At 33.2% G+C, this 26401-nt stretch overlaps 1 protein-coding gene and 1 non-coding gene across 2 annotated transcripts in view; both read left to right on the plus strand.

Annotated features, from left to right (window-relative positions):
* HOOK1 (hook microtubule tethering protein 1) overlaps window positions 1-26401 on the plus strand; it is a 65657-nt gene that overhangs the window by 20043 nt on the left and 19213 nt on the right. Inside the window, exons 6-12 of the mRNA XM_072820438.1 lie at window positions 7968-8035; window positions 9183-9245; window positions 11336-11419; window positions 15365-15531; window positions 21467-21607; window positions 22920-23121; window positions 23693-23803. Coding sequence (XP_072676539.1) covers window positions 7968-8035; window positions 9183-9245; window positions 11336-11419; window positions 15365-15531; window positions 21467-21607; window positions 22920-23121; window positions 23693-23803 — 836 coding nt within the window. The remainder of the gene's footprint in view (window positions 1-7967; window positions 8036-9182; window positions 9246-11335; window positions 11420-15364; window positions 15532-21466; window positions 21608-22919; window positions 23122-23692; window positions 23804-26401) is intronic.
* LOC140631326 (U6atac minor spliceosomal RNA) lies at window positions 9943-10068 on the plus strand. Its single transcript, XR_012028962.1, has one exon. It is a non-coding gene; the product is annotated as a U6atac minor spliceosomal RNA (small nuclear RNA).

Below are 26401 nucleotides of genomic sequence, written 5' to 3' on the forward strand. Positions count from 1 at the left end.
GATAATATTCTGCTCTTTTTAGAAGAATGACTGTCTAGTGTATCCTCCAGTTAAGCAGTCTGGAATTGGTATTTTACAGTGATATATACAAACACAGTGATCCATAGACTAATGAGTACAAAAAGACCATTTTTGTTTGCATGTAGTGACTAAATTGATGAACTGAACAGACCAAGACTTACTTCCCTCAGGGCCTGCATCAGTCTGGGTGGTGAGATTTCTAGTGCTGATGTTTTTTGTATGATTTGTCCAAACTTACCGTACATCACCTTTATAAGAATATGTTGGGTGCTTAAGTTTGTACAATACTTTAAGCCAGGACCTTAGAAGACAAATTCAGTATTATCTAAATAATGAAGTAAGAATATGAGACAGGTTAAATTCAGTAAGAAAAAATTCAGGAAGAAGAAAAATAAAATACATGAAATTAATTGCTTATTAATAAAAAAAGAAAAAGAATTGGGTATCAGAAAACTTTGGTATTAGTCTGTCTTTATCATCAATTAGCTATATTTTTCCAGGGCAAGTGAGTGTTTCTCCATAGGTTTTTATTTTTCACTTAGAGATAATGTCAAAGATCTATATATTGGGATTTTTCACAAAATTTGCTCATGGAAAACTTCCGTACATGTTTAATTACAAATTGACAAATAGCAATTAATTTATAAATCTAGAAATTCTCTGTTATTCTTATTTTTTATTTGATTAATAAAACTTTTCTGTTATTTCTTTTTATTTGACTAATACTTTATTTCAATTATTGGTTGTTTATAATATCTTTTTGCTTAATTTTAGCACATTTGGTAGGGTTTTTTTTTTTAAGTATAATTGACATTCAATTTTATATTAGTTTTAGGTATACAACATATTGATTTGACGATTCTATACATTACTCAGTGCTCACCAAGATAGGTGTAGTCCCCATCTATCACCATACAATGTCATTGCAATATTATTTACTATATTTCCTATGCTCTACTTTTCATCACTATGACTTTATAACTGGGAGTTTGTACCTCTTAATCCCTTTTATCTGTTTAACCCATCCTTCCACTCACCCCTTCTCTGATGACCACCAGCTTGTTCTCTATATTTAAGAGTCTGTTTTGTTCTGTTCTGTTTTGTTTTGTTTTAGATTTCACAAGTAAGTGAACATATTGTGTTTGTCTTTATCTGATTTACCTCACTTGTCATTATACCTTTTAGGTCCATCCATGTTATTGAAAATGGCAGATCTCATTCTTTTTTATGGCTAAGTAATATTCCATCATATGTTTACATACATGTAATATTTCTATGGTGTGTATATATACATACAGGTATATATTCCATTGTATGTATGTGTGTATGCACATATATGTGTATATATACATTTGTATGCACTACATCTTCATCTGTTGACAGACATTTGGTTTGCTTTCATATTTTGGCTATTTAAATAATGCTACAATAAACACAGGAGTGCATATATCTTTTTAAATTAGTGTTTTGGTTTTCTTTGGGTAAATACTCAGAGGTAGAATTACTGGATTATATGGTATTTCTCTATCTGTGTTTTTTAGAAACCTCCTTCCATATTGTCTACTACAGTGGCTGCACCAATTTATATCCCAATCAACAGCACACGAGTGTTCCTTTTTCTCCATATCCTCGCCAACACTTGTTGCTTCTTGTGTTTTTTATTTTAGCCATTCTTACTGGTGTGAGGTGATACCTCTTGTGGTTTTGATTTATATTTCCATGGTGATTAGTAATGTTGATAATCTTTTCATGTATCTGATGGCCATTTTTATTTATTCTCTGGGAAAATGTCTAGGGCCTCTGCTCATTCTTTAATGAGATTTTTTGTGTTTTTGGTGTTGAGTTGTAGAAGTTCTTTATATATTTTGTATATTAACCCTTTATTGGATATATCACTTGCAAATATCTTCTCCTGTTCAGTAAGTTCCTTTTTGTTTTGTTGATGGTTTCCTTTGCTATTTTTGTATTGTCTCTGTAGTTTATTTTGTCGTATGTTTCCCTTGCTGAAGAGACATATCCATAAATATGTTGCTAAGGCTGATGTCCAAGAGATTACTGCCTCTGGTTTTTGTTAGTTGTGATTTTAGGTCTCACCTTTAGGTCTTCAATCCATTTTGAGTTTATTTTTGTGTAATGTGTAAGGAAGGAGTCCAGCTTCATTGTTTTGCCTGTAGCTATCCAGTTTTCCCAGCATTATTTATTGAAGAGACTGTCTTTGCTCCATTGTATATTCTTGTCTCCTTTGTCATAGATTAATTTGACCATATAAGTGTGGGTTTATTCTAGGCTTTGTATCCTGTGGCATTGATCTATGTGTCTGTTGTTAAGCCAGTACCAGACTATTCTGATTACTAGATCTTTGTAGTACTATCTTGAAATCTGGGATTCTGATACCTCCAGCCTTGTTCTTTCTCGAGATTGCTTTGGATACTCAAGGTTTGTTGTGGTTCTATAGAGTTTTAGGATAACTTGTTCTACTTCTGTGAAAAATGCTGTTAGTATTTTGATAGGGATTGCAGTGAATCTGTAGATGACTTTGGATATTATGGACATTTTAACAGTATTCTTTCAGTCTGTGAGCCTGGTATACCTATTTGTGTCAGCTTCAGTTTCTTTCATCAATTTCTTAAAGATTTCAGAGTATAAGTCTTTCACTTCCTTGGTTAAATTTATTCCTAGATATTTTATTTTGGTGCCATTTTAATAGGATTGTTTTCTTAGTATCTGTTTCTGCTACTTCATTATTGGTAGATAGAGACACAACAGATTTCTGTATATTAATTTTGTATCCTGCAACTTTACTGAATTCACATATTAGTTCTAATAGTTTTTTGGTATAGTTGTTTTCTATATAAAGTAGTATGTCGGGATCCCTGGGTGGCGCAGCGGTTTGGCGCCTGCCTTTGGCCCAGGGCGCGATCCTGGAGACCCGGGATCGAATCCCACATCAGGCTACCGGTGCATGGAGCCTGCTTCTCCCTCTGCCTTTGTCTCTGGCGCTCTCTGTCTCCCAGTCTTTCATGAATAAATAAATAAATAAAATCTTAAAAAAAAAATAAAAATAAAGTAGTATGTCATCTGCAAATAGTAACAGTTTAACTTCTTCCTTACGACTTTGGGTGCCTTTTATTTCCTTTCTTGTCTGCTTGTTACAGTGAGGATTTCCAGTACTATGTCAAAAAAAGTTGTGAGGATGGAAATCCTTATCTTGATATTGATCTTGAGGAAAAGCCTTCAGTTTTATACCATTAAGTATGATGTAACTTGCGGAATTTTTAGATATGTCCTATATTATGTTGAAATATGTTCCCCCTAACTTATTTTGTTAAGGGTTTTTAACCATGAATGAATATTGTACTTTGTCAAATGCTTTTCTGCATCTATTGAGATGATCACATGGTTTTTATTCTTCTTATTGATATATCACATTGATCGATTTGTGAATATTGAACCACCTTTGCATCCTTGGAATTAATCTCACTTGATCATGGTGAATGATCCTTTTAATGTGTTATTGAATGCAGTTTGGTAATATTTTGTTGAAGATTTTTGAATCTGGGATAATCAGAGATATTGATTCTTAATTTTCTTTTTTTGTAGTGTCTCTATCTGGTTTTGATATCAAGGTTATGCTGGCCTCATAGAATGAATTTGCAAGTTTCCTTCTTCTATTTTTTGGAACAGTTTGATAAGAATAGGCATTAACTATTCTCTAAATGTTTGGTAGAATTTACCTGTGAATCCAGCTGTTCCTGGATATTTGTTTATTGGGAGTTATTTTTTATTACTGATTCAATTTCATTACTTGTAATAGGTCTGCTTAAATTTTCTATTTCTTCCTGATTCCATTTTGGAAAATTATATGTTTCCAGGAATTTATCCATTTCTTGTAGATTGTCCAGTTTGTTGGCATATAATTTTTCAAAATAGTTTCCTGCAATTCTTTGTATTTTTGTGATGTCAGTTACTATTTCTCCTTCTTTATTTCTGATTTTGAATTGCCTCTTTTTTCTTTTTTCTTTTTTTTTTTTTCTGAAACTGGTTAAAGGTTTATCAATTTTATCTTTTTAAATAATCAGCTCTTGGTTTCATTGATCTTTTCTATGGTTTTTTAGTTTCATTTATTTTCACTTGAATCTTTATTATTTCTGCTCTTCCACTAACTTTGGCCTTTGTTTGTTCTTACTTTCCTAAAACTCCTTTTGAGATTTTTCTGGTTTCTTGAGGATAGGCTTGGTTCACTATAAACTTCCCTCTTAGAACTGCCTTTGCTGCATCCCAGAGGTTTTGGACTGTTGTGTTTTCATTTCCATTTGTCTTCATGTATTTTTTTATTTCCTCTGATTTCTTTGTTAACCTGTTGGTTGTTTAGTTGCATGTTGTTTAGCCTACTTATATGTCTGTTCTTTTCCAGTTCTTTTTTTGTATTTGATTTCTAGTTTCATACTGTCTTAGTTGGAAAAGATGCTTGATATGACTTCCATTTTCTTAAATTTATTGAGGCTTGTTTTGTGGCCTAACATGATCTATCCTATAGAATGTTCCATGGGCAATTGAAAAGATTGTGTATTCTGCTGTTTTGAATGGTATGTTCTGCATATACCTGTTAGGTTCATCTGATTGAATGTATCATTCGAAGCCACTATTTCCTTGTAGATTTTCTGTCTCAGTGTTCTATCCAATGATGTAAATTTTTTGTCTTCTGCTATTACTGTCAATTCCTCCCTTTATGGCTCTTATTATTTTCTTTATGTATTTAGGTAGCTCCTGTGTTGAGTGCAGAGATACTGACAGTTGTTACATCCTTTTGTTGGAGTGACCTCTTTAATATTATGTGGTACCCTTCTCTGTCTCTTGCCACAGTCTTTGTTTTAAAGTCTATTTTCTCTGATAGAAGTATTGCTATCCTGGCTTTTTTTCCTTCTTCTATTTTCATGGAGTATTTTTTTTTTCTATCCCTTTACTTTCAGTCTATTTGTGTCTGTAGGTTTGAAGTGAGTTTCTTGTAGGTTCATACAGGTGTAGCATATAGATTGGTCTTGTTATTTTTATCCATTACATCATCATAGGTCTTCTGATTGGAGTATCTGGTCCATTTACATTTAAAGTAATTATTGATAAGTAATATACTTATTGTCATTTTATTGTTTTCTGGTTGTGTTTGTAGTTCTGTTCCTTTTTTTTTTCTCTTGCTCTCTTCCCTTGTGGCTTGATGCTTTTCCATAGGATTATGGTTGAATTCTTTCTTCTTTATTTTTTTTGTATATCTGGTATAGGTTTTTGATTTTTGGTTGCCATTGAGTTGATCTATAACATTCTGCATAGGAATTTATATTAATTTGATGGTTGCTTAAGTTCTGAGAGCACTAAATTTAGACTCCCTTCTCCACTCCCTTCTCCACATTTTATGTATATGATGTCATATTTTACATCTTTTTGTTTTTTTGTATCCTTTGATTAATTTTTGTACATATAAATGATTTTACTACTTTTGTGTTTTAACTTCCATAATAGCTTTATAAGTGATTAATCTACTGCCCTTATGTTTGCTTTTATCTGTGAAATTTTTTCCCTTCATAACTTTACTTCTGGTTATGTCCTTTTGTTTCCCACTTAAAGAATTCCCTTTAGCATTTCTTGTAAGGTTAGTTTAATGATAATGAATTCGCTTAACTTTTGTTTGGGAAACTGTTTATCTCTCTTTCAATTCTCAGTGATAACCTTGTTGGGTAGAGTATTCTTAGTTCTTTCCTTTTGGCACTTTGAATATATCATGCCATTCTCTTCTAACCTACAAAATTTCTGCTAAAAAATCAGCTGATAGACTTGTGGAGTTGCCCTTTTATATAATGTTTTTATTTTTTATTTTATTTTTATTTTTTGCTGCTTTTAAAATTCTCTATCATTATGCTTTTTTGGGGAGAAGAGGCAATACATTCTTCTTCTTCTTTTTTTTTTTTATTAGTTTAGATGTAGAATTTAGTGATTCATCAGTTGCATATAACACCCAGTGCTCATTACATGAAGTGCTCTCCTTAATGCCTCCCCTGCCCCCAGCAACCCTCACATCTTCCCTCCTCCATGTTTGTCAATTTTAATCATCTTTTTTCGAAGAACCAACTTTTAGCTTTGACTCTATTTGTACTATTTAGTATCTATTCTTTTTATCTCATTTCATCTATTTTCTTGTGAATTAATCAGTTCTTCCTATTATAGATTATAATTAGATATTTTAAGCTGTAATTTCTCCCTAAGTTGATTTTGTTTCCTTCCATGAACTTTAACATTATTTTCATGATTTAATTCCAAGCATTATTTAGCAATTTTGTCCTCAGAATTTTAAAAGGAAATTCAGTTTCCACATATTTAAATAAAACTAGTAAATACAAAATAGTTTCATTGTCACTATTAAAAACATCAGTGTTACTTAATTGGATTTCTTCTTGGAGGTATGTGGGCAATTTTTAGAAGTGAGCAAGTAAAGAAAATCTTGCAGTAAATTAATTAAAACTTAAAAACAAAACACATACAAAATGTAAAACAGTTTACACATCTTTATACTTTGTAATGAGAGTTGATTCCAGAATGATTCCAAGGTATTGCAGTAACCTCAGTCTTGAAAGAATGAACTTCTTTGGTTAAATAAGTATTCTGTTTATCTTGATGGAAGAAAATATAATTTTTTGAAGGCTTTAGCAGTCTTATAACACTCCATTATCCAGAAAATCCAGTTAAAGTAAAACATTGCATTGCTTGTACATTCTCTACTTAATTCTTCTGCTGGGCAGCCTGGGTGACTCAGCGTTTAGCACCACCTTCAGCCCAGGGCGTGATCCTGGAGACCCGGGATGAAATCCCACATTGGGCTCCCTGCGTGGAGCCTGCTTCTCCCTCTGCCTGTGTCTCTGCTTCTCTCTTTCCCTGTGTCTCTCATGAGTAAATAAATGGACTCTTTAAAAAAAAAATTCTTCTGCTTTCCCACCCACTCCCCACTTAGTGGTCAGTTGCATACCAGAATCTATCAGAATCTTTGTCCAGTCTTGGCTTTACGAATGAAAGATTGAGAGAACTTTCAGAAGTTTTCTAGAAGAATCATTAAAACAATAAAAGTATTTGAAAATTATGTGATGGGGTTTTTTTTTGAAATTTAGAAATTTTTGGAAATTGTTTTAGCTGAAGAACATATAGTTGAGGTGGATTATGAAAATATATGGAACACTTTTTCTTATGGTTCCTCATTTCTTATTGGGACAGAATCAACTTACTGCCTCTGTGTTTGTGGTAAGGCATAAATATCTCCTTGAGATGAGATGTGATGAATGTTGAGTGTGTGTTTACAGGAAGTCCCTTCTTTAAAAAGCCCTCCTGAGGGAACCCTGGGTGGCGCAGCGGTTTGGCGCCTGCCTTTGGCCCAGGGCGCGATCCTGGAGACCCGGGATCGAGTCCCACGTCGGGCTCCCGGTGCATGGAGCCTGCTTCTCCCTCTGCCTATGTCTCTGCCTCTCTCTCTCTCTCTGTGTAACTATCATAAATAAATAAAAATTAAAAAAAAATTCTAAAAAAAAAGCCCTCCTGAAATGAGCTAAGTAGGTGATAAAATGTGACTTTTTAGGCTGGAGATTTTAGGAATTCATTTAATATTTATGGATTCATCCTAGAATACTGAATATTTAACAACAGGGAAGAAATTGTCATAATTGTTTTAAGATTATAATTTCTTTCTCCTAAGAAAATGAGAGGTTTTCTTCTTTAGAAAAAATAAAACATTTAAAATTATGAATATTTCAATTCTGCTTATCTAATATTAGTAGACATATATCTTATGAAAAAATACTTACATAAAGAAGTATGTGTGGTAAATGAACTTTTGTGCTGTTAATTGAATGGCTAAGGTACCAGGGGTAAAGAGTAGATTTTTATCAGATCTTTTTTTTTTTTAAACACAGAACATATTCAAAATATAATGACACTGGAAGAATCTGTTCAACATGTGGTTATGACTGCTATTCAAGAGGTAAGTTTTTTTTCATATATATATATACATATATATGAATATATATTTCTGTTTGTACAAACAGAAATCTGCTTGCTCTTTGCAGCAGATTGACTTATCTTAAGCTAGTATATCTTTCCTTCTTTTCTTTCCCCAAAATATCTTAAAAAGACTTCAATCCTAATTTTAGTACTTCTATATTTTAAAAGATAAATTAATATTGTCAGGATCCCTTAAATAGCTTCACCTAAGCAGGATAAACCACCTCTGACCAAATAAGAATTTTTTATCTTTTTTTTTCTACCAATTAGGACAGTCTGTCTTGAAATTTTAAAGCATGTATGTAAATATATCTTATATTCATTTTCAGAATGTTAGTACTGTAAGCAAATATGGTGATAAGTTTGGGAGCCAGGTAGGCTGGGTTCAAGCCAGTCTAGTTGTGTAAATTCAACCAGAAGGATTCAGAATTCATGTGGTACACGTTGATTCTTAACATCAGACTTAAAGGCTAAGGTATGTGGAATGCAGAGGAGACCTGAGGGTAGGTAGAGTAGGGAATTAGTGAGGGCAAACTTAGTTTGGCAGGAGCATGATGTGGAGGGAGACCTTTCCCAGGAAGTTAGCACTTTGTGTGCTCTGAGTTTGCATTGCTGGCTTGAATTTAAAGCCTCAAAATACATAAATCTGCCTTTCAGATGCAAAAAAGTTATTTTTATAAGGATCCTTTCTTTCATGTAATTGTAACTCCTCCTTTTAAAATAACTTCTCAAATTAGGCTTTTGCCATGTCACACATTTAAAGGTTGTATTTTAAGAGTGTTAATTTATTTTATGGAAGAATCTTTAATATTATTTATTATTTTGTTACCAGTTTTATATAGTAGTTCATCTTTTATAATTTGGATTGTGAATTTTCAGCATACAAGTATTAAATATATCTTCAAGTCCACTTTGCTTCTGGTATCCTCACAGATCTAATGGTTAAACATTGTGTTATTTAGCTTAAGCCTCTAGTAAAGTTTTTATTGGAATAATATTCTAAGGATCATCAAAGTATGGCAAAGGAAAACTGAATATCAAGCATTTTACTGTCCTTTCAAGTAAACTTGTTTTTTACTTTGTAGCATCTTTTTATTGTACTTAACTTTACTATTTTAATTTCTTAGTTGATGAGTAAAGAAATATTGAACTCTCCTACAAATGATACTGTTGGAGAATTAGAACAACAGGTGAGTATCTCAGTATGTGGGGAAAATGTTGAAAACATTCATACAGTTCCTTGGCTAATTATAATTAGTATCATAAAGCTTACATAGGGGAACATATACAAGAATATTTTTCTCCATAAAATTTAGGTCGTTTATTCTGTAACATTTCAATTGAGTATTGTCATGCATTCCCTCATGAATGCAAGTACTGTCAGTCTCCAGAATTTTTTATGCTCATGTTCAAAGAGTTGAGTGACGTTGAACTTCCCTTCTGAAACTTATAATACATATGTGACTCATTCTAAGGGTAGACAATATACAAATTCTGCTAATACCTAATTTATCTAATAAGATAATATAATTTTTGTCATGTTGAAGAAACAGCTCCAAGACCCTGTGCTCAAGAATCCTTTCCCTGGTTCTATTACATGACTGTTTCACAGGGAGCAAAAGGAACTCTCCTCTGACATATAATCTGAACTAGATTCTAGGGGAAGGGGTATAGGGAGAGCCAAATGCATCTAGTACTTTTTCTGTTATATTTTTGAACAACTGTTTTTCATGAGTGTCACCAGTCATTTCATGAAATATTTCAAATTAAAACTTTTTTTCTATGAAATTTTATTTGAATTTAAACATACTATGTTTTTTCTAAATTTTTTGAAATGAAGTTAAACAACATCCTCTAATACTCTGTTGTTTAAATATTTCATAAGGAAAGTTGTATGAAAGGGGAGGTTAGCACTCCCTTTGACAAGGATGGAGGAGGCCCTTGGGCCTGACAACACACAATACAGTTAAGAGGCATTGCCATCTACTTCATGGCATCTAACCATTGTGGTGTTGTTGTTGAATCATTGTATTGTGTATGTGTGTGTATATATAAAACTCTGTTACTGATAGTTCAATTTTTAGAAAATGCAAATTGAATAAAAAATTTTCATAAAGATTTACATAAAACTTTATTTCTGAAAAAAAAAAAAAACTTTATTTCTGTGGGACTTTAGCCTTAAACATTAGACTGTGAATATTACTCACAGAAAAATAACAAATTGAGACATTTTTTAACAGATACATTTTTTAAAGTTTTCATTTAAATTCCAGTTAACATAATGTGTAATATTACCTTCAGGCGTACAATATGGTAATTCAACACTTCCATACATCACCTGGTGTTCATCACGACAAGTGTACACCTTAGTCCCCATCACCTATTTAACCCATCTTCCCACCCATTTCCCTTCTGGTAACCATCAATTTCTTCTCCATGGTTAACTTATAAAATCCAACACCCAAAAAACAAATAATTCAATTTAAAAAATGGGCAAAAGACATGAATAGACATTTTTCCAAAGAAGACATGCAGATGGCCAACAGACACATGAGAAAATGTTCAACATCACTGATCATCAGGGAAATGGAAATCAAAACTACAATGAAAGCCTTTTTTTTACTGCTATATCCATGCAGTTGAGCACTGTTAGAGAAAAGTACAGCCATTCATTTGAATTGGGGTCATTATAAATGCATGATTTCCATCCACAGTTAGGCCCTTCATCATTGTTCTGTACTAATCAACACCTTCTCCCATAACCCAAATGACCACTGTCTCACACAGCTATCCATTTGCATAAAGCTGCTACCTTAAAATCTTCCCCCTCACTCTGAGTAGTCAGTCATTGTCTACCATGTGCCAGAGAGACTGTGCTAAGTGCATCTTCTATTATATAATTTGCATGGTAACCCTAGAAAGTTTCAAATGAAGACCCAAAGAGAGTAAACTTATTAATAAATTTTAATAGCTATTTTTAAAAAAAGATTTTAATTAATTTTTTGAGAGAGGGAACAAGTGAGAGAGTGAACATGAGTAGGGGTGGATGGGGAGATGGAGAGGCAGAGGGAGAAGCAGACTCCCTGCAGAGTCTGATACCAGCTCCATCCTGGGACTCCAGTATCATGACCTGAGCCAATGGCAGATGCTTAACTGACTGAGCCTCTCTCATATGTATATGATGTACATATACATCATACGTATATGTATGTACGTACATATATTTTTCAATTTGTGTCAAAACACACCTTACTAAGAATCAGGACATTTTGTGTTTCAGCTTAAAAGGGCCTTGGAAGAACTTCAGGAAGCACTAGCAGAAAAAGAAGAACTGAGGCAAAGATGCCAAGAACTGGATATGCAGGTGGGAAAAGAAATCAATCTGAGAAAAATTTAGTCTTGAAGTTTAGAAAGGTTTTATTGTAAATAATTCATTGGCAAAGTGTTTTAGAGGTTGGGTTTCATTTCTTAGAAGGCAAATTTAAAGTATTTGTTATAGGCTTGAATATTCAAGCATGAATTTCATAGTTATTTTTCTCTTAGAATTGAAAATTGCTAACACCTACTTCTTTGAGAAAATCCTTTTGATTGTAGAATTTCAAGTATTTAGATGAGCCCTTAGTTTCTTTTGTAAAAAGAAGAAACTAAAATAGCTACTGCATAGAGTGTGAATATTTAAGTGAGGTCATTTATTGAAGTATTTAGAAGTGATCGACCTGCCCCACCCTTCATAAATGAGAATACCAAGTTTGTTTTGCTAACATGTACATGTATCTGAACACATGTATATATATAATTCTTGAGTTCATATGCATTTACACATTAGCAAACTAAACTTGGTATGAGAGACAATAGTTAATGGTTAGTGGGGTAGATTTTAAATCCACCTAACCATATTCAGAACCTAGCCGTGTTATTGGTTGTGTCCTCTCAGGCAAATTATTTAAATTCTTTATAGTTCAATTTTCTCTTTTGTTCTAGAAATGATGTGATAATAGTATGTATCTCCCCAGAGTGATTATAAGGATTAAATGAGTTGATATACATTAAGCACTTAGAGCAGAACCCATCACACACAACCTTACCCCATCCTTCCTTGACAATTCACAAGGCTGAAGAGAGAAAACAGTCCCAACCATGACTTAGAAGGGAAGATGTACTAGGTCTTGCTACAGTGGAGAGGGTGTCCCAAAAAGTCTTCAACCACACTGGAAAATATAGGGTATCTTGACTGCTGATGAAGCATGAATTAGATGAAAAGAATAAAAGCATGACAAATGTGCAAACATTGCAGATTAAAGAGCATGCTCAAAGACTTGAGCTAAGCTTAGAAAATAACCTTTGCTTCATGTTGTATAACAATTTCATCAGTAAAATAGACTAGGTGGTAGGGCAATAAAATGAGGTTTAAAAGGAAATTGTAGCTATATAGAAACAAATCCATGAATAATACTTAACAGCAGGCTTTATCCTAGGTAAGCTACTGAACTTCAAGAATAAAGGAAAAACAAGTACTAGTCATTCAGGTAGAAAAGGCAAATCACCCACAAAGACAAAATCAGGTTCCCCTACAACTTGAATGCCAGAATATGGAAGAGAGGTTTCTGCAGAGTACCTAGGCAGGGAAGCAGCCTTATACCCAAACAAAGCGCTCAGATGCAGACCTCATGAGCCATTCTTTTTTTTTAAGATTTTTATTTGTTTATTCGTGAGAGACACAGAGAGAGGCAGAGACATAGGCAGAGGGAGAAGCAGGTTCCCTGCAAGGAGCCTGATGTGAGACTCCATCCTGGGTCCGTAGGATCACAACCTGAGCCAAAGGCAGGTGCTTAACCACTGAGCTACCCAGGCACCCCTCATGAAGCCATTCTTAAAGAAACTATGTGTTGACACAGTTTAGCTAGCAAACATGTTTTAATCAAAGAATGCAAAAGTGGGAATTTTGTGGTGAAAGATCTGGTGAAGCTTGAATCCTTTCAAATACAGAACTATGTTGGTTCTGTGCACATTATGGTTATAAACATTGGGACAAGCAAAATTCTGATCCAGGAAATCAGAAGGCAGGTCCAATAATGTGTACTTGAGAAAAAGAAAGAAAAATCTCCACATGATACTTTGATGTGAAGTTCTAGAAACTCTGATGTAGTCTTCTAGTTCTGTTCCAGTCAGGATTATTATGGGGCCTTCGGGCAAGTTCTGAAGTGTTTGCCAGTGTTTTTTATTTTTTAATTCTGCTTTTCCCAGCCATTATTCATAACACCTGGCAGCAGTAGGCAGCAATTCTTCACTTACTGCAGTAGCAGTGGCCAGTCTTGCTTATGGTATGTTAGAGAAAACATACTCCTGCCCACCATTGTACAAGATAAGTGTATATCTGAAACAGTGATTTTCAAACTCTAATGAGATAAAGGGGACTCCAGCTATAGAATTTCATGTTTCATTTTTTTAAATATGCAAATGATATACAAGTGTTAAGTTAAATCTGGTGATGTGAGAAAATGAGCCTTTTTTTTAGCTTTTTGAATTTTTCTATCTCTTAAATAACTCAGAGAAACAGAAACAGAGACAGAGAGACAGCAACAGAGGAGAGAGAAACAAAGAAATAGAGAACAAACCAGAGAGAGATAAATGCAGATACATTATGATGCCTAGAACCACTCCTGGACATTCTAAGGCCTGGATAGGAGGGTGTGGTACAAGGAATTTGCATGTTTATTACCCCTTCCTTCAGTCTATGATTAAAGGTGGCTCTGAGGCCACACTGTAAAACATGGATAGGAACCAGGTTGATTACACACTGGGTGTTGAAAATTAAATTTGCCCTTGCCCCTCTACCCTCTTTGGAGGGTTCCTGTCCAGTTTTGGAAGACTGAGGGTATTGTTTCTCTTCCGTTGATCTTTTTGTGAGAGCCTCTCCCCTCCAGCCAAGATGAGATATTCTTTCTTTTGTGTCCCACCCCCACCTTATGGTATGCTTCCATGAAAGCACCTTGAATGTTTTCTGTTGTGTAATTATTTACATTTCTACCCCAAGGATACTGAGGGTTCAAACTCTCATTCTTTTTGTGTATCTCAATAATTTAGGATTGTTCATAACAGATAATAGTCACTAAACTGCTTGCATGGCAAGGATGGATGTATGCATTATATTTAGGAAGAGAAACTTCTTTCTCCTGTAGTCAGTCTGGGGACAGTTCTCAGCCTTTGTGTTGCTCATTTGAGGGACAGTGTTTGTAATCTTTAATTTCCTATTACTAGCTCACTAGCTCACCAATCATTCACATAATTGGGTTGAATTAATTACAATTATTGAAAAAAATAATCTCTCAAACCTATGTAGTAATATGCTGAAAGTCATGAGAGGCCGAAGATTCGGGTTTTTTCAAATGAATCCTAATAAAAATTGGTCTTGTATAAGGTTACAGCCTAGCTGTAAATTTTTAAAGATATTTTTAAATGGAAAAGAAAAAGAATTGAGGGAGCAAATTATATTTGTTGCATAAATATGTAAATAAAATAATGTGTTAGGCACTGGTATTGATGTGCTTCTAAAATTACATGTTTTTATCAATTGTAAAATGTAAACGGGATGCCTGGGTGGCTAAGTCAGTTAAGCGTGTGCCCGCAGCTCAGATTATGATCCCAGGACCCTGGGATTGAGCCCCACATCAGGTTCCCTGCTCAGTAGGAAGCCTGCATATCCCTCTCCTTCTGCTGTTCCCCCTGCTTGTGCTCTCTGGCATGCTCACGCTCTCTCTCTCTGTCAAATAAATAAATAAAATCTTTAAAAATATATATAAGCAAACAGCCTCAGTGTGCAAATGGATTCAGTTCAACTTTTTGTTACCGATTCATTAGCAAAATAATGGGCTTGTGCCTGAAGGCATATATGTAACTGATAATTTTCTGCTATGAGCCTAAAATAACTTTGTGCATATATGTGTGTGTATTTTAGCTTACTAGGTAACAGCATCCTGATAGTAAATTTATAACTAAAAGGGGAACAAATTAATTTTTTGAAGTTTATTGATACATCAAATTTTAGAAACATTTTCTTCCCCAAACTAGGGCAAGCATAACATTTTGAAGATACTTAAATGTATTACTCTGTTTTCTCTATATTAATCAAATTATTTTGATTTCTTTTCTTTGACTTAAACAGCCTAGACCCAAAATTTCAGATTTGGAAGGATCCATAGGAACTATCTAGTCTGATTAACCAAGCTAATTTAATGGCTTAGTCACAATTATAATGTGACCTCGGGACTTTTTTGCTATTGATACTTATGTTTGTATATTTGTTTTTTAGGTGACTGCACTTCAAGATGAAAAGAATTCATTAGTTTCTGAGAATGAGATGATGAATGAAAAACTTGACCAGTTGGATGGATCTTTTGATGATCCAAATACAATGGTTGCAAAAAAGTATTTTCATGCGCAGTTACAACTAGAACAATTACAGGAAGAAAACTTCAGGTAGCATTTTTAATAAAAATTATTCCGTAGAATTCTGTTTAAGAGCTAGAAAATCCTTTCAACAACTAATTATTAAGCATTTTATCACATGTTGTAGCATCTTAGAGCTTTATAGCATGCTTAGGATACTGATTAAGCTCTGAAGATACCCAAATGGTATAAGTGGTTCTTGCCTCTACAGAGCTTAAAATCTAGTTAGGTAAGTGGGATATGTATATAAAAAAACAACAACAATGACGACAACAAAAAACAGTTTAAAATAACTTATGATAAGGGCCAAATGCGGGCAATGGGCAAGTCCTCTGGGAGTTTAAAGGAGTGATCACTGGGGCCTGGGGAGAGTGGAGCATTTCTTATGTATAAGAGGGAACCTGATAATAAGTGGAAAAAATGGACATCTTAAGCTAAAGAGGTGCTTTCCATTTTAACTTTTATATTTCTTCTTAAAAAAAAAAGGTGTTGTACATCTTACCTCTAATAAACATTGTCTCTTGTGTGCTTGCTGCTGAGCCTGGAACCATAAGGCACTCTAATTGTACTATATGTATTTTTTTGTTCCTTTTTTTTGTTATCAAATTTAAATGCAAAAAACAGTTGCAACAATAGTGCAAATAATTCCTTTATACCTTTTACTCAGATTCCACAATTGTTTTTGCAGTTTTTACCATTCACTTTAGTATACATATTCTTATGGATTCACATTTTTTTTTCTAAACCACTTGAAAGTAAGTTGGGAGTCTTGTACCATTATCCCTGCATACTTTGGCATGTATTTTCCTTAAAAAACCTACTGTCTTATAAACCACAGTATAGTGATTAAAATTCAGGGGTTTGTCATTGGTACAATATTGTTATCTAATCCACAGATCATATTCCATTAGTTGTCTCATTGTCTCTTATGGCTATTTTTTTCCTGATTCAGAATCCAATCCAGGATCATGCATTGCAGTTAGTAATGGATTCTTACTCAATGATCTTTAAATCCATAGCTGCTATCATTTATTTAAAGGTGAAATTATCCCAGATTCGGCCTCTAGGAAGCCTGTCAGCTGCCTCCGGTGTCCTTTCAATGTGTTGCTATCCTTCGAGCACTTTCTTACTTTCTGGAACAACAAAATACTCCTCTTGTCCTTTCCTGACTCTGCAGCAGCCATTTTTCCAAGGATCCCTCATTCCTTATATTTGACAATATTGTTTAGAAACAAAGATCTTGTGCTCCAGATGAGTTTTTCTGTCCTTGCTTCTAGACACCTTTGGTGTTGTAAAGAGCTAGGAAATATACTTGCACATGGTCACACTTGCTGTGTTCACACACTTGTATATACACATGTCTGCATTGGTTTTTATTCGCTCACTATAAGTTCATATGGACATCTTTCATTTTAGTCCTCTGTGTTTTCAGGGTTCATTCTGATCTCCATTTCCATATTTTAAACTCTTTCTCCAATAATGAGAAACCTGTCTCCCATTTTCCTCAGTATATTTACTCATATACTCTGTCCCAAAACACACAAGGTAATTTAAGAATTGCTAACCTTACCTTTGTAATAAAGCAAACTATTAATAAGATTTCAGTATGTTTACAGTTCTTTTACAAGGTAACATTTACATATTGTAAGATGAATAAATAGTACAATTTGACATGTTTTAACATGCATACATTTGTGTAATTTCACACTTTAATCAATTACTGTTCATCTCAATCACTGAAGAAAGTTCCTTTATCTTTCTTCCCATTCAGTCCCTACCTCTCAGAGGCTAATTACTCTTCTGATTATTTTTCACTATACATGAATTTTCTCTGATTTAGAGTGTCATATAAATTGAATCATACAGTATAAACTCCTTGGTGACTGGCTTCCTTTGTTCAGCATGCTTGTGAGATTAATCTATGTTTTGAATGTATCTATGATTCATTATCTTTTATGACTGAGTAGTATTCAAATATTTGCAGTTATTCCACATTATAGCACACTTTTATTCATCAATTTTCCTTTAGATGATGGGCATTTGGGTTTCCATATTTTGGTTAATATGAGTAAAACGAGTCTGAATGTTGTAATATAAGACTTTCTGTTGATATATTTTTTTCTTATTTCTCATTGGTAAATATGTAGAGTGGTATTGCTGAGTTATGCAATAGCTCTGTGTTTAATCATAAAAGACACTGCCAAGTCATTTTCCAAAGTAGTCATAACATTTTATACTCCCATGAGCAGAGTTTGCTGCTCGTTGCTCTGGTTTTTTTTGCCTGAGTAGCATAATTTGTTCTTATCCATCTTTTTAACTTTAAATATTTCAGGAAAAGTTTAGTAGCATCTCTTTATGACTTAAATGGCATTTTCCTGATAACCAGTAATGTGATAAGCTCCTTTCCATGTGCTTGGTGCAATATATCTTACTTCATGAATTATCTCTTCACACTGTTGACTTGTTTTTAAATTGGATTATTTGTCCTTATCCATTAGTTGTGGGAATTTTGAAAATTTTGAATGCAAATTCTTTGTTAGATATGTGCATAGTAATATTTTACTCATCCTGTGGCTTGCCTTTTCATTTTTTAAATGGTGTCTCTCAGTGAATAGAGTTCTTTACTTAGATGAAGTCTATTTTGTCAGTATTTTTAATATTAGTGTTTTTATGTACTGCCCAAGAAATCTTTGTCTACTACCATGCCGTGAAGATACTTTCTTCTATTCTCTTCTAGAACCTTCCTAGTGTTCTCTTTTACATGTAAGTCTATGGTCATTTTTATTTTATTTTTTTGTAATAGTGTAAGGTGTGGGAGTCAAGCTTTATTTTCCATATGGTTATCTAGTTGTTACAGTATCATCATTTGGAAAGATTTTAATTTTACTCCACATTGCTTTGTACCTTTGTGGAAAATGGTTTAACCATAAAATTTGGGTCATTTTCTTGATTCTTTAAGTTCTTTTCCCTTGATCACTTTGTCTTTTTACCTATATGGTATGGTCTTAGTTCTAGAGTAAGCTTAAAATCAGGTAGTGTAAGTATTCCAATTTTATTCTTTCTTTTCAAAATTTGTTTTGGTTGTTCCAAGTCTTCTGCATTATCACTTAAAATTGAGAGTCAGCAAGTCAGTTTCTGTTTAAAAACACCTTTTGTGATTATGATTTAGGTTGTATAAAATTGAAAAGTACATTGAAAATTTCTATCTATGGATATGGTGTCTTCATTTATTTAAGTCTTTAATTTCTCTCAGCAATGTTGTGTTGTTTCCACCAGAGAAGTCTTGTATGTGTTTTATTACCTTTATTCCCAAGTAGGTACTATTAAAAGTACAATTAAAATTATTCTGAAAAGTGGCTGCTGATATGTACAATTGATTTTTATAGGTTGAAATTTGATCTTATATTTTGAAACTTTTATGTCTTGTAAAGTTTCTTAATTCACCTATTGATTCTGGTAATATATGTAGAAAATCTAAGGCATCTACAATCATCTAAACTATTAATAGAGCTTTACATCTTCCTTTTATTATTTCTGCTCTCTATTTTTCTTGCATTGAGCAAGAGCAAACATCTTACTTTCTTCCAGGTCTTAAGGGGAAAACATTCAATTAAGTACCATCAAGTATGATGCTTGCTGTAAAATTTTTTTAATGTGCTTTTTATCACTTTAGAGGAGTCCCCCTTTATTTCTGGTTTGCTAAAAGTTTTTATCATTAATTGGTATTGATTTTTGACAAGTGATTTTTCTACATCTTGAAATAACAGTGTGGTTTTTCTTTTTCATTCTTTCATTATGATCGTTTAATTTTTGAATGTTGAACAATCTTCTATTTGAGGGTTAGACTAGTTTGGTTCATACCTATTATTCTGCATAAGTATAACTGGATTCAATTTGCTAATATGTTGAAAGAATTTTTTTGATTGTCTTCATAATAGATATTGGTCTATAACTTTTTTCTCTTGTAATGTCTTTTTCAGGTTTTGTTGTCAGAGTTCTGCTAGTCTCATAAATAATTGGGAAGTATTCTCTCCTCCTCTATTTTCTGAAAGAGTTTATGTAAGAATGATATTGTTTCTTCCTTAAATGTTTGATAGAATTTATCAGTAAAACAATCTGGACCTAGGTTTTCTTTGTGAAACACAGGGCTTTTAATGACAAAATTTCGTTAATGGTCATAAGACTTCTCAGATTTTCTAGTTCATCTATGTCAGTTTGAAAAGTTGTACTTTTCAAGGTGTATGTTTATTTCATTTAAGTTATTGAATTTATGGGCATAGAGCTGTTCATAATATTCTTTAACTGTCCTTTTAACAACTATAGGAGTGATACTGATACTTTTTCATTCCTAATATTAGTAATTTGTGTTTTTTCTTATTTTTCTTGATCATTCTTACTAGGGTTTCATCAATTTTATTAAACTCTTTAAGCACTTTATTGACTTTCCATATTATTAGTTTTAGATCGCTGTTCTTTTTTTTTTTCCCCTTTTATTTGGGTTTAATTTGCTGTTCTTTTCCTAGACTCTTGAGGTTGAAACTTGGATGATTGATTTTAAGCCTTCCTTTATTTCTAATATAAGCCTTTAAAATTGTAAAATTTCCTCTAAGCACTGGTTTAGCTGTATCCCCAAGGATTGGCTGGTTGTCTTTCTGTTGTTAATCAATCTGAAATATTTTCTAATTTTCTGTGTGATTTCTTTCTTGACTTGTGAATTATTTAGAAATGTGTTAATTTCCAAGTGTTTAAGACTTTTCTAGACTTCTTATTGTAAGTTCTAATTTAAGTCTCTAGTGGTTAGAGAACATATTTCATAAGATTTCAATCTTTTGATACTTGTTTTATTGCTTGGCATGTTTCATTGTGATGAGTGTTCCATATGCACTTGCAAAGACTGTGTATTCTGTAATTTTTGATGACAGACATGTTCTATACATGTCAAATCAAGTTGGTTAATAGTGTTGTTCAGAGCTCTTCTGTAGTTTTACTGATATTTTTGTTTATTTCTGCATTTATTGGAGACTGGTATTAAACCATGATTGTGGATTTTTGCCTTTGAATCTGTCAGTTTTTGCTTCATGTATTTTAGGCACATGTATGATAATGGCTTTGTAATGAAATGACCCTTTTATAAAAATTATGAAATATCTGTGTCTTTAATAATACTCTTTTGTTTTAAAATTTATTTTGTTTGATGTTAACATAACCACCTCAATTCCTTTTGCTTACTGTTTGCAAGGTGTTTATAAATCTTTTTACTTTTAATCTACCTGTGCCTTTATATTTAAACTATCTCTTGTAATTAGCATATATTTGAGCCTTGCTTTTTATCTAGTCTGACAGTCTCTGCCTTTTTAGTTGGTGTGTTAGTCTATTTGTCTTTTATGTAATTTTTGTTATGGTTGTATTTAGGTCTGTCAGTATACTGTTTTTTGTTTTGTTTTGTTTTGTTTTGTTTAGTATGCTGTTTTTCACTTGTCATATCTGTTCTTTTGTTCCCTTTTCTGCATTCCTTTGGGTAAATCAAATAATTTTTTAAATATTTAATTTCATCCACTGTATTCTCTTTACTATTTGTTGTTACTATAGTGTTTGAAATACTTATCCTTAATTTATCATAGCTTACGTAGAGTTAATATTTTACCACTTTGCATGTGATGTATATTTTTTAGAAATTTTAATAAATAGCTATATGTTATCTCTTCATCTTTTGAGATTAAAACCCTTATTAGAACTAGAGATAATCGAGTACAGTGTTTCAGAAGTGAAAATGAAAATTCAGACCATTAAGTTTATTCTCAGCCAATTTCAAATCCAGAAGCTGAAAGTGTCATATTCCTTTAGTCTTTCTTTTGAGTGTGGAATTAAAAAAAAGATAATTTAAGTATGTCTTACTAAGCATTCATCTCAGTAAGAAAATAAATGATAGAAATTACATTATAAATACTTGTTTTCTGTATGAAAGGCTTGAAGCTGCAAAAGATGATTACCGTGTTCACTGCGAAGAACTTGAAAAGCAACTAATTGAATTTCAGCATAGGAATGATGAACTGACTAGTCTTGCTGAAGAAACAAGAGCCCTGAAAGATGAAATAGACGTTCTTAGGTATGGCATATCTAAATATAATTATGTCACTTCTGAGTTATTCCTTAGTCATTTTGGTATTCCATATTCTAATCAGGGATTCTTAGTTATTCCTATCAAGTACTGATCAGTTTTTATCTAGGTTCCTAGTCTTTACTTATTTTATGCTTATTCATAGGAATTGCTGCTTAAGGATAATATTCAATTCTTGTGAGCACAATTTTTTTTTAAAGAAAAGAAGGATGGGGGAGGGAAGGGGCAGAGGGAGAGAGAGAATTCCAGGCAGGTTCCACTCCCAGTGCAGAGCCCAGTGTGGGGTCCAATCCTGCAATCCTGGGATCATGACCTGAGCTGAAATCAAGAGTCAGATGTTCAACCAACTGAGCCACTGAATTGCCCCATGTTAACACAAGTTCATATTAGAATTCATAAACTCAAAGTGATATCTTTTTCTTAAAACTGTGTAAACTGAATTACTTTTAGATACATTTAGCTTGACCTCTTTGTACTCAAGAGTATATCTTGTGAACTTTTTACATAAGGGAAAGCATTCTCACAATCCACACTTTGGCATTTGATATAAAATAGGTACAGGTAAAGTACCTTAATACTTATTTCAGGATTATCCCAATGTTTTCTAATTGTCTTTGACAATATATAAAATTTGTATTTGGCTTTTGCCTTTGAAATATTAAGCAAACAGACTATTAATGTGCTATTTATATTTTCTGTTAAATTTTCTCAATTAACCATTTTTATTGCAGTTTTTATGTCCATTTGAAACAATCTTTATACCCATTCATTTGAACCTTATGTGTTAGAAAGTGATTTGGTTTATGTATTTACTTTTGCTCTAGCCCAGTTTGTCAGGTTAGCCCAACTAAAAAGGACAGTGCTTTGTCAGACAAATTATAAGTTTGACAAGTCAACTTTCTAAGTATATCAGATACTTGGAACAAAACCATTCTGAATGCTATACACAAGGCAGAACTGGCCTATAAGCTACAGAGAAGCTTAGGTTTGTTCAGTTGCATTTGTAAAACCATTCTTTTTATACATTGTGCTCTATGAAATGGTTTGATAATTAGTGTGTCACATTTAAGGCATTTTTATTTTGATGCCTTTACAACAAAAAGGCTCAGTGGTGGATTTGAGTCTTTTTCCAAAGTTCCCACAAAGTTTATTTCTTTTGTCTCTCTCATTTTCTTCCTTCCTTTTGTTTTGTTTGTTTGGGCCAATTGCTCACTTATCTGGCTAATTTTACAGCCAGAATAAAATTGTTATATGCATTTACTAGTTCTTACCCAGTAATGTGCAGTTTGTATTATCATAGGGCTACCTCTGATAAAGCAAATAAACTAGAGTCAACAGTTGAAATATATCGTCAGAAGCTACAAGATCTGAATGACCTTCGCAAGCAAGTGAAAACTTTACAAGAAACAAACATGATGTATATGCATAATACAGTCAGCTTAGAAGAAGAATTAAAGAAGGCAAATGCAGCCCGTACGCAGTTAGAAACATACAAGAGGCAGGTAAGAAAATATCTTAATTTTTTAAATTAAAATCAAAAGAGCTCAATTTCTTTTGATTCCTTTTGATACTCTAAGAATGATAGAGATGAGAAGAAGCATTGCCTTATAGTTGGCTGTGAACTTATGATAGATTTCTTCTACCTATAATTTTAATTCTGGGGTTGATAATTGAATTTGAGTATCTAGGTCTTTTCCCTTTTTATTATCTTCTGAGTTTATATATATATTTTTGGGTATTTTATTGTTTGTTAGCATTTCTAGTAACTAATAATAATTGCCTAGAGAATGGAGGTATAACTGATAATACCATTTTGCTATTTATCAAGCAACCGAGAGAAACAGTAAAGTGTAAGATTTTTGTTTTTTGGGTTTTTTTTTTTTACTAAATTATTATTTGGGTATTTTAAAATCGATGTTAACTTCTATATACATGCTATTTCCACAACTATTTAGGATTACTAAATTATATTATTACTATAAATTTTATTTCCAATCAAATTTTCATTTATTGAATTACAAAAAACACTTAATATTATATGGTCTTACTATCTACTTTTGTTTCTGACAAAAGGTTCAAGATCTTCACAATAAACTTTCCTCTGAATCCAAAAGGGCAGATACCCTAGCGTTTGAAATGAAGCGGCTTGAAGAAAAACATGAAGCTTTACTTAAGGAAAAAGAGGTACACATAAATATAGTTGATGAGTAATACATCTGTCTTCTCTTTTTGTGTTTAATATTGTCCTTGCTCTTCTGAGAATGGAAGTCATGTCAATCAGATCTTCTGTCTTTCTCCAAATTAAAGTGTTGGTGTAAAAAAAATAGTAGAAATTCCCTTTGCAGTGTTGTTAATTTCCTTCACAAGGGAAGGTGAAGTCACAGGGGCAAGGCTACATGTCTCAGTGTGCATTTTTCCATTCTAGACCATTGGCTCCTTGACAGTAAGGGCCATAGATGTTATTTTTTAATGGGTTTATTGAGTTATAATGTATATACCATAAATTTTGCCTACTTGAATGTATAATTCAGTAGGTGTTAGTACATTCACAGTTGTGCAGTCATCACTAGTCAAATTTTAGAGCAGGGCCATCACCCCATTAGTTTGCCTACTGGCATATGCTGTGCATTCTGGTTCCTCTCCCCTCAGCCTTCACAACCCTTATTCTACTTTCCGTCTACAGATTTGCCCAGTCTATCTAGAATATGTCATCATATACTTTGTGGGTTTTGTGACTGGATTCCTTCATGTAGCTTAGTGCTTTCAAAGTTCATGCATGTTGTAGCATGAATCAGTGCTTCGTTTGTTTTAATGCTAAATAATACTCCATGCTATGGATATATGCCACATTTTATTTATCCATCCATCATTTTATGGACATTTGGGCTATTAAATAATGTGGCTATGAACATTTATGTACAAGTTTTTATGTAGACATATGTTCTCATTTCTTGAGTACATATGTAGATATGGTACTGCTGGATCATCTGGTAACTATGGTCAACCTTTTAAGGAGCTACCAGGCTATTTTCTAAAGTAGGTGAACCATTTTTCATTCTTAGCAATTTGTAAGGGTTTCCAGTTTCTCCATATCCTTGCCAACACTTACCAGACTTTTAATTTTAGCTATCCCTAGTGAGTATAAAGTGGTATTATTGTGGTTTTGATTTGTAGTTCCCTAATGACTAATGAAGTTGAGCATCTTCTCATGTGCTTATTGGCCATTTGTATGTCTTTCTTGGGGAAATAACTGTTCAAATCCCATATTCATGTTTTATTTAGGTTATTTGCTTTTTTATTGAGTTGTAAGAGTTCTTTATAGATTCTGGATATAAATTCCTTCTCAAATATATGATTTGTAAATATGTTCTTTTTTTTTTTTAAAGATTTATTTATTTACTTATTCATGATAGAGAGAGAGAGAAAGAGACAGAGGCAGGGACACAGGCAGAGGAAGAAGCAGGCTCCATGCCAGGAGCCTGACGTGGGACTCAATCCTGGGACTCCAGGATTATGCCCTGGGCCAAAGGCAGGCACTGAACCGCTGAGCCACCCAGGGATCCCCAATGTTCTTTTATTCTGTGGATTCTTCCCACTTTTTTATGGTGCTATTTGTAGCAAAATAGGTTCTTATATGATGAAACCAGAGTTAACCTATTTTTTCTTTTGTTGTTTATGCTTTTTTTGGCAGTATTTCAATGAAATCACTGAGTAGTGTGAGTTTATAAAGATTTATGCTTATATTTTCTTTTAATTTTATAGTTTTAGCTCTTAGTCTGTGACAAACTTTGAATTAATTTTTATATATGGTATAAAGGAGGGATCTAATTTCATTCTTTTGTGTGTGAATATTCAGTTGTCCCAGCACTGTTTGTTGGCAAGATTATTCTTTCCTATTGTCTTGATACCATTGTTGAATTGACCATGACGTTGTAATGATAGATCCATTATACATTTCTCAGAACTCATAAAAGTAAAACAGAAAGAGTAAACCCTAATGTAAACAGTGTCCTTTGGTTAGTAATAATGTATCAATATTGGCTCATCAGTTCTTCCAAATAACCACTAACTTTACCTGTCCTTACTCAGAACACCTTTGCAAGGGTTTATGTATTCACATTTCCATTTGATGCTGTGGATACTAAAGCCAAAGAGTCAGCTCACCATAGGTGATGTAAGTGAAATATGTAATAGTGAAACTGATATTCAAGCCATGATCTATTTGCCTCCAAAGTCCATGCTTTTTTTTTTTTTTAATTACTCTATGGTTAAAAAAAATTACTGTTGAATATTTGTACTCCACTGTATAATTACATCAGTTTGTTTCAAAGATTAATTATCTAATGGGGAAATCACAAAATTTATATTGTCAGAGGAAGACATAGACATGGCCAACAAGCACATGAGGAAATGCTCCGCATCACTGGCTATCAGGGAAATACAAATCAAAACCACAATGAGATACCACCTCATACCAGTGAAAATGGGGAAAATGAACAAGACAGGAAACAACAAATGTTGGAGAGGATGTGGAGAAAGGGGAACCCTCTTGCACTGTTGGTGGGAATGTGAACTGGTACAACCACTCTGGAAAACTGTGTGGAGGTTCCTCAAAGAGTTGAAAATAGATCTGCCCTACTACCCAGCAATTGCACTGCTGGGGATTTACCCCAAAGATACAGATGCAATGAAACGCCAAGACACCTGCACCCCGATGTTTATAGCGGCAATGTCCACAATAGCCAAACTGTGGAAGGAGCCTCAGTGTCCATAGAAAGATGA

The sequence above is a fragment of the Canis lupus genome, chromosome 3 (genome assembly GCF_048164855.1).
Source record: "Canis lupus baileyi chromosome 3, mCanLup2.hap1, whole genome shotgun sequence".
In the NCBI taxonomy this organism is placed as follows: Eukaryota; Metazoa; Chordata; class Mammalia; order Carnivora; family Canidae; genus Canis; species Canis lupus.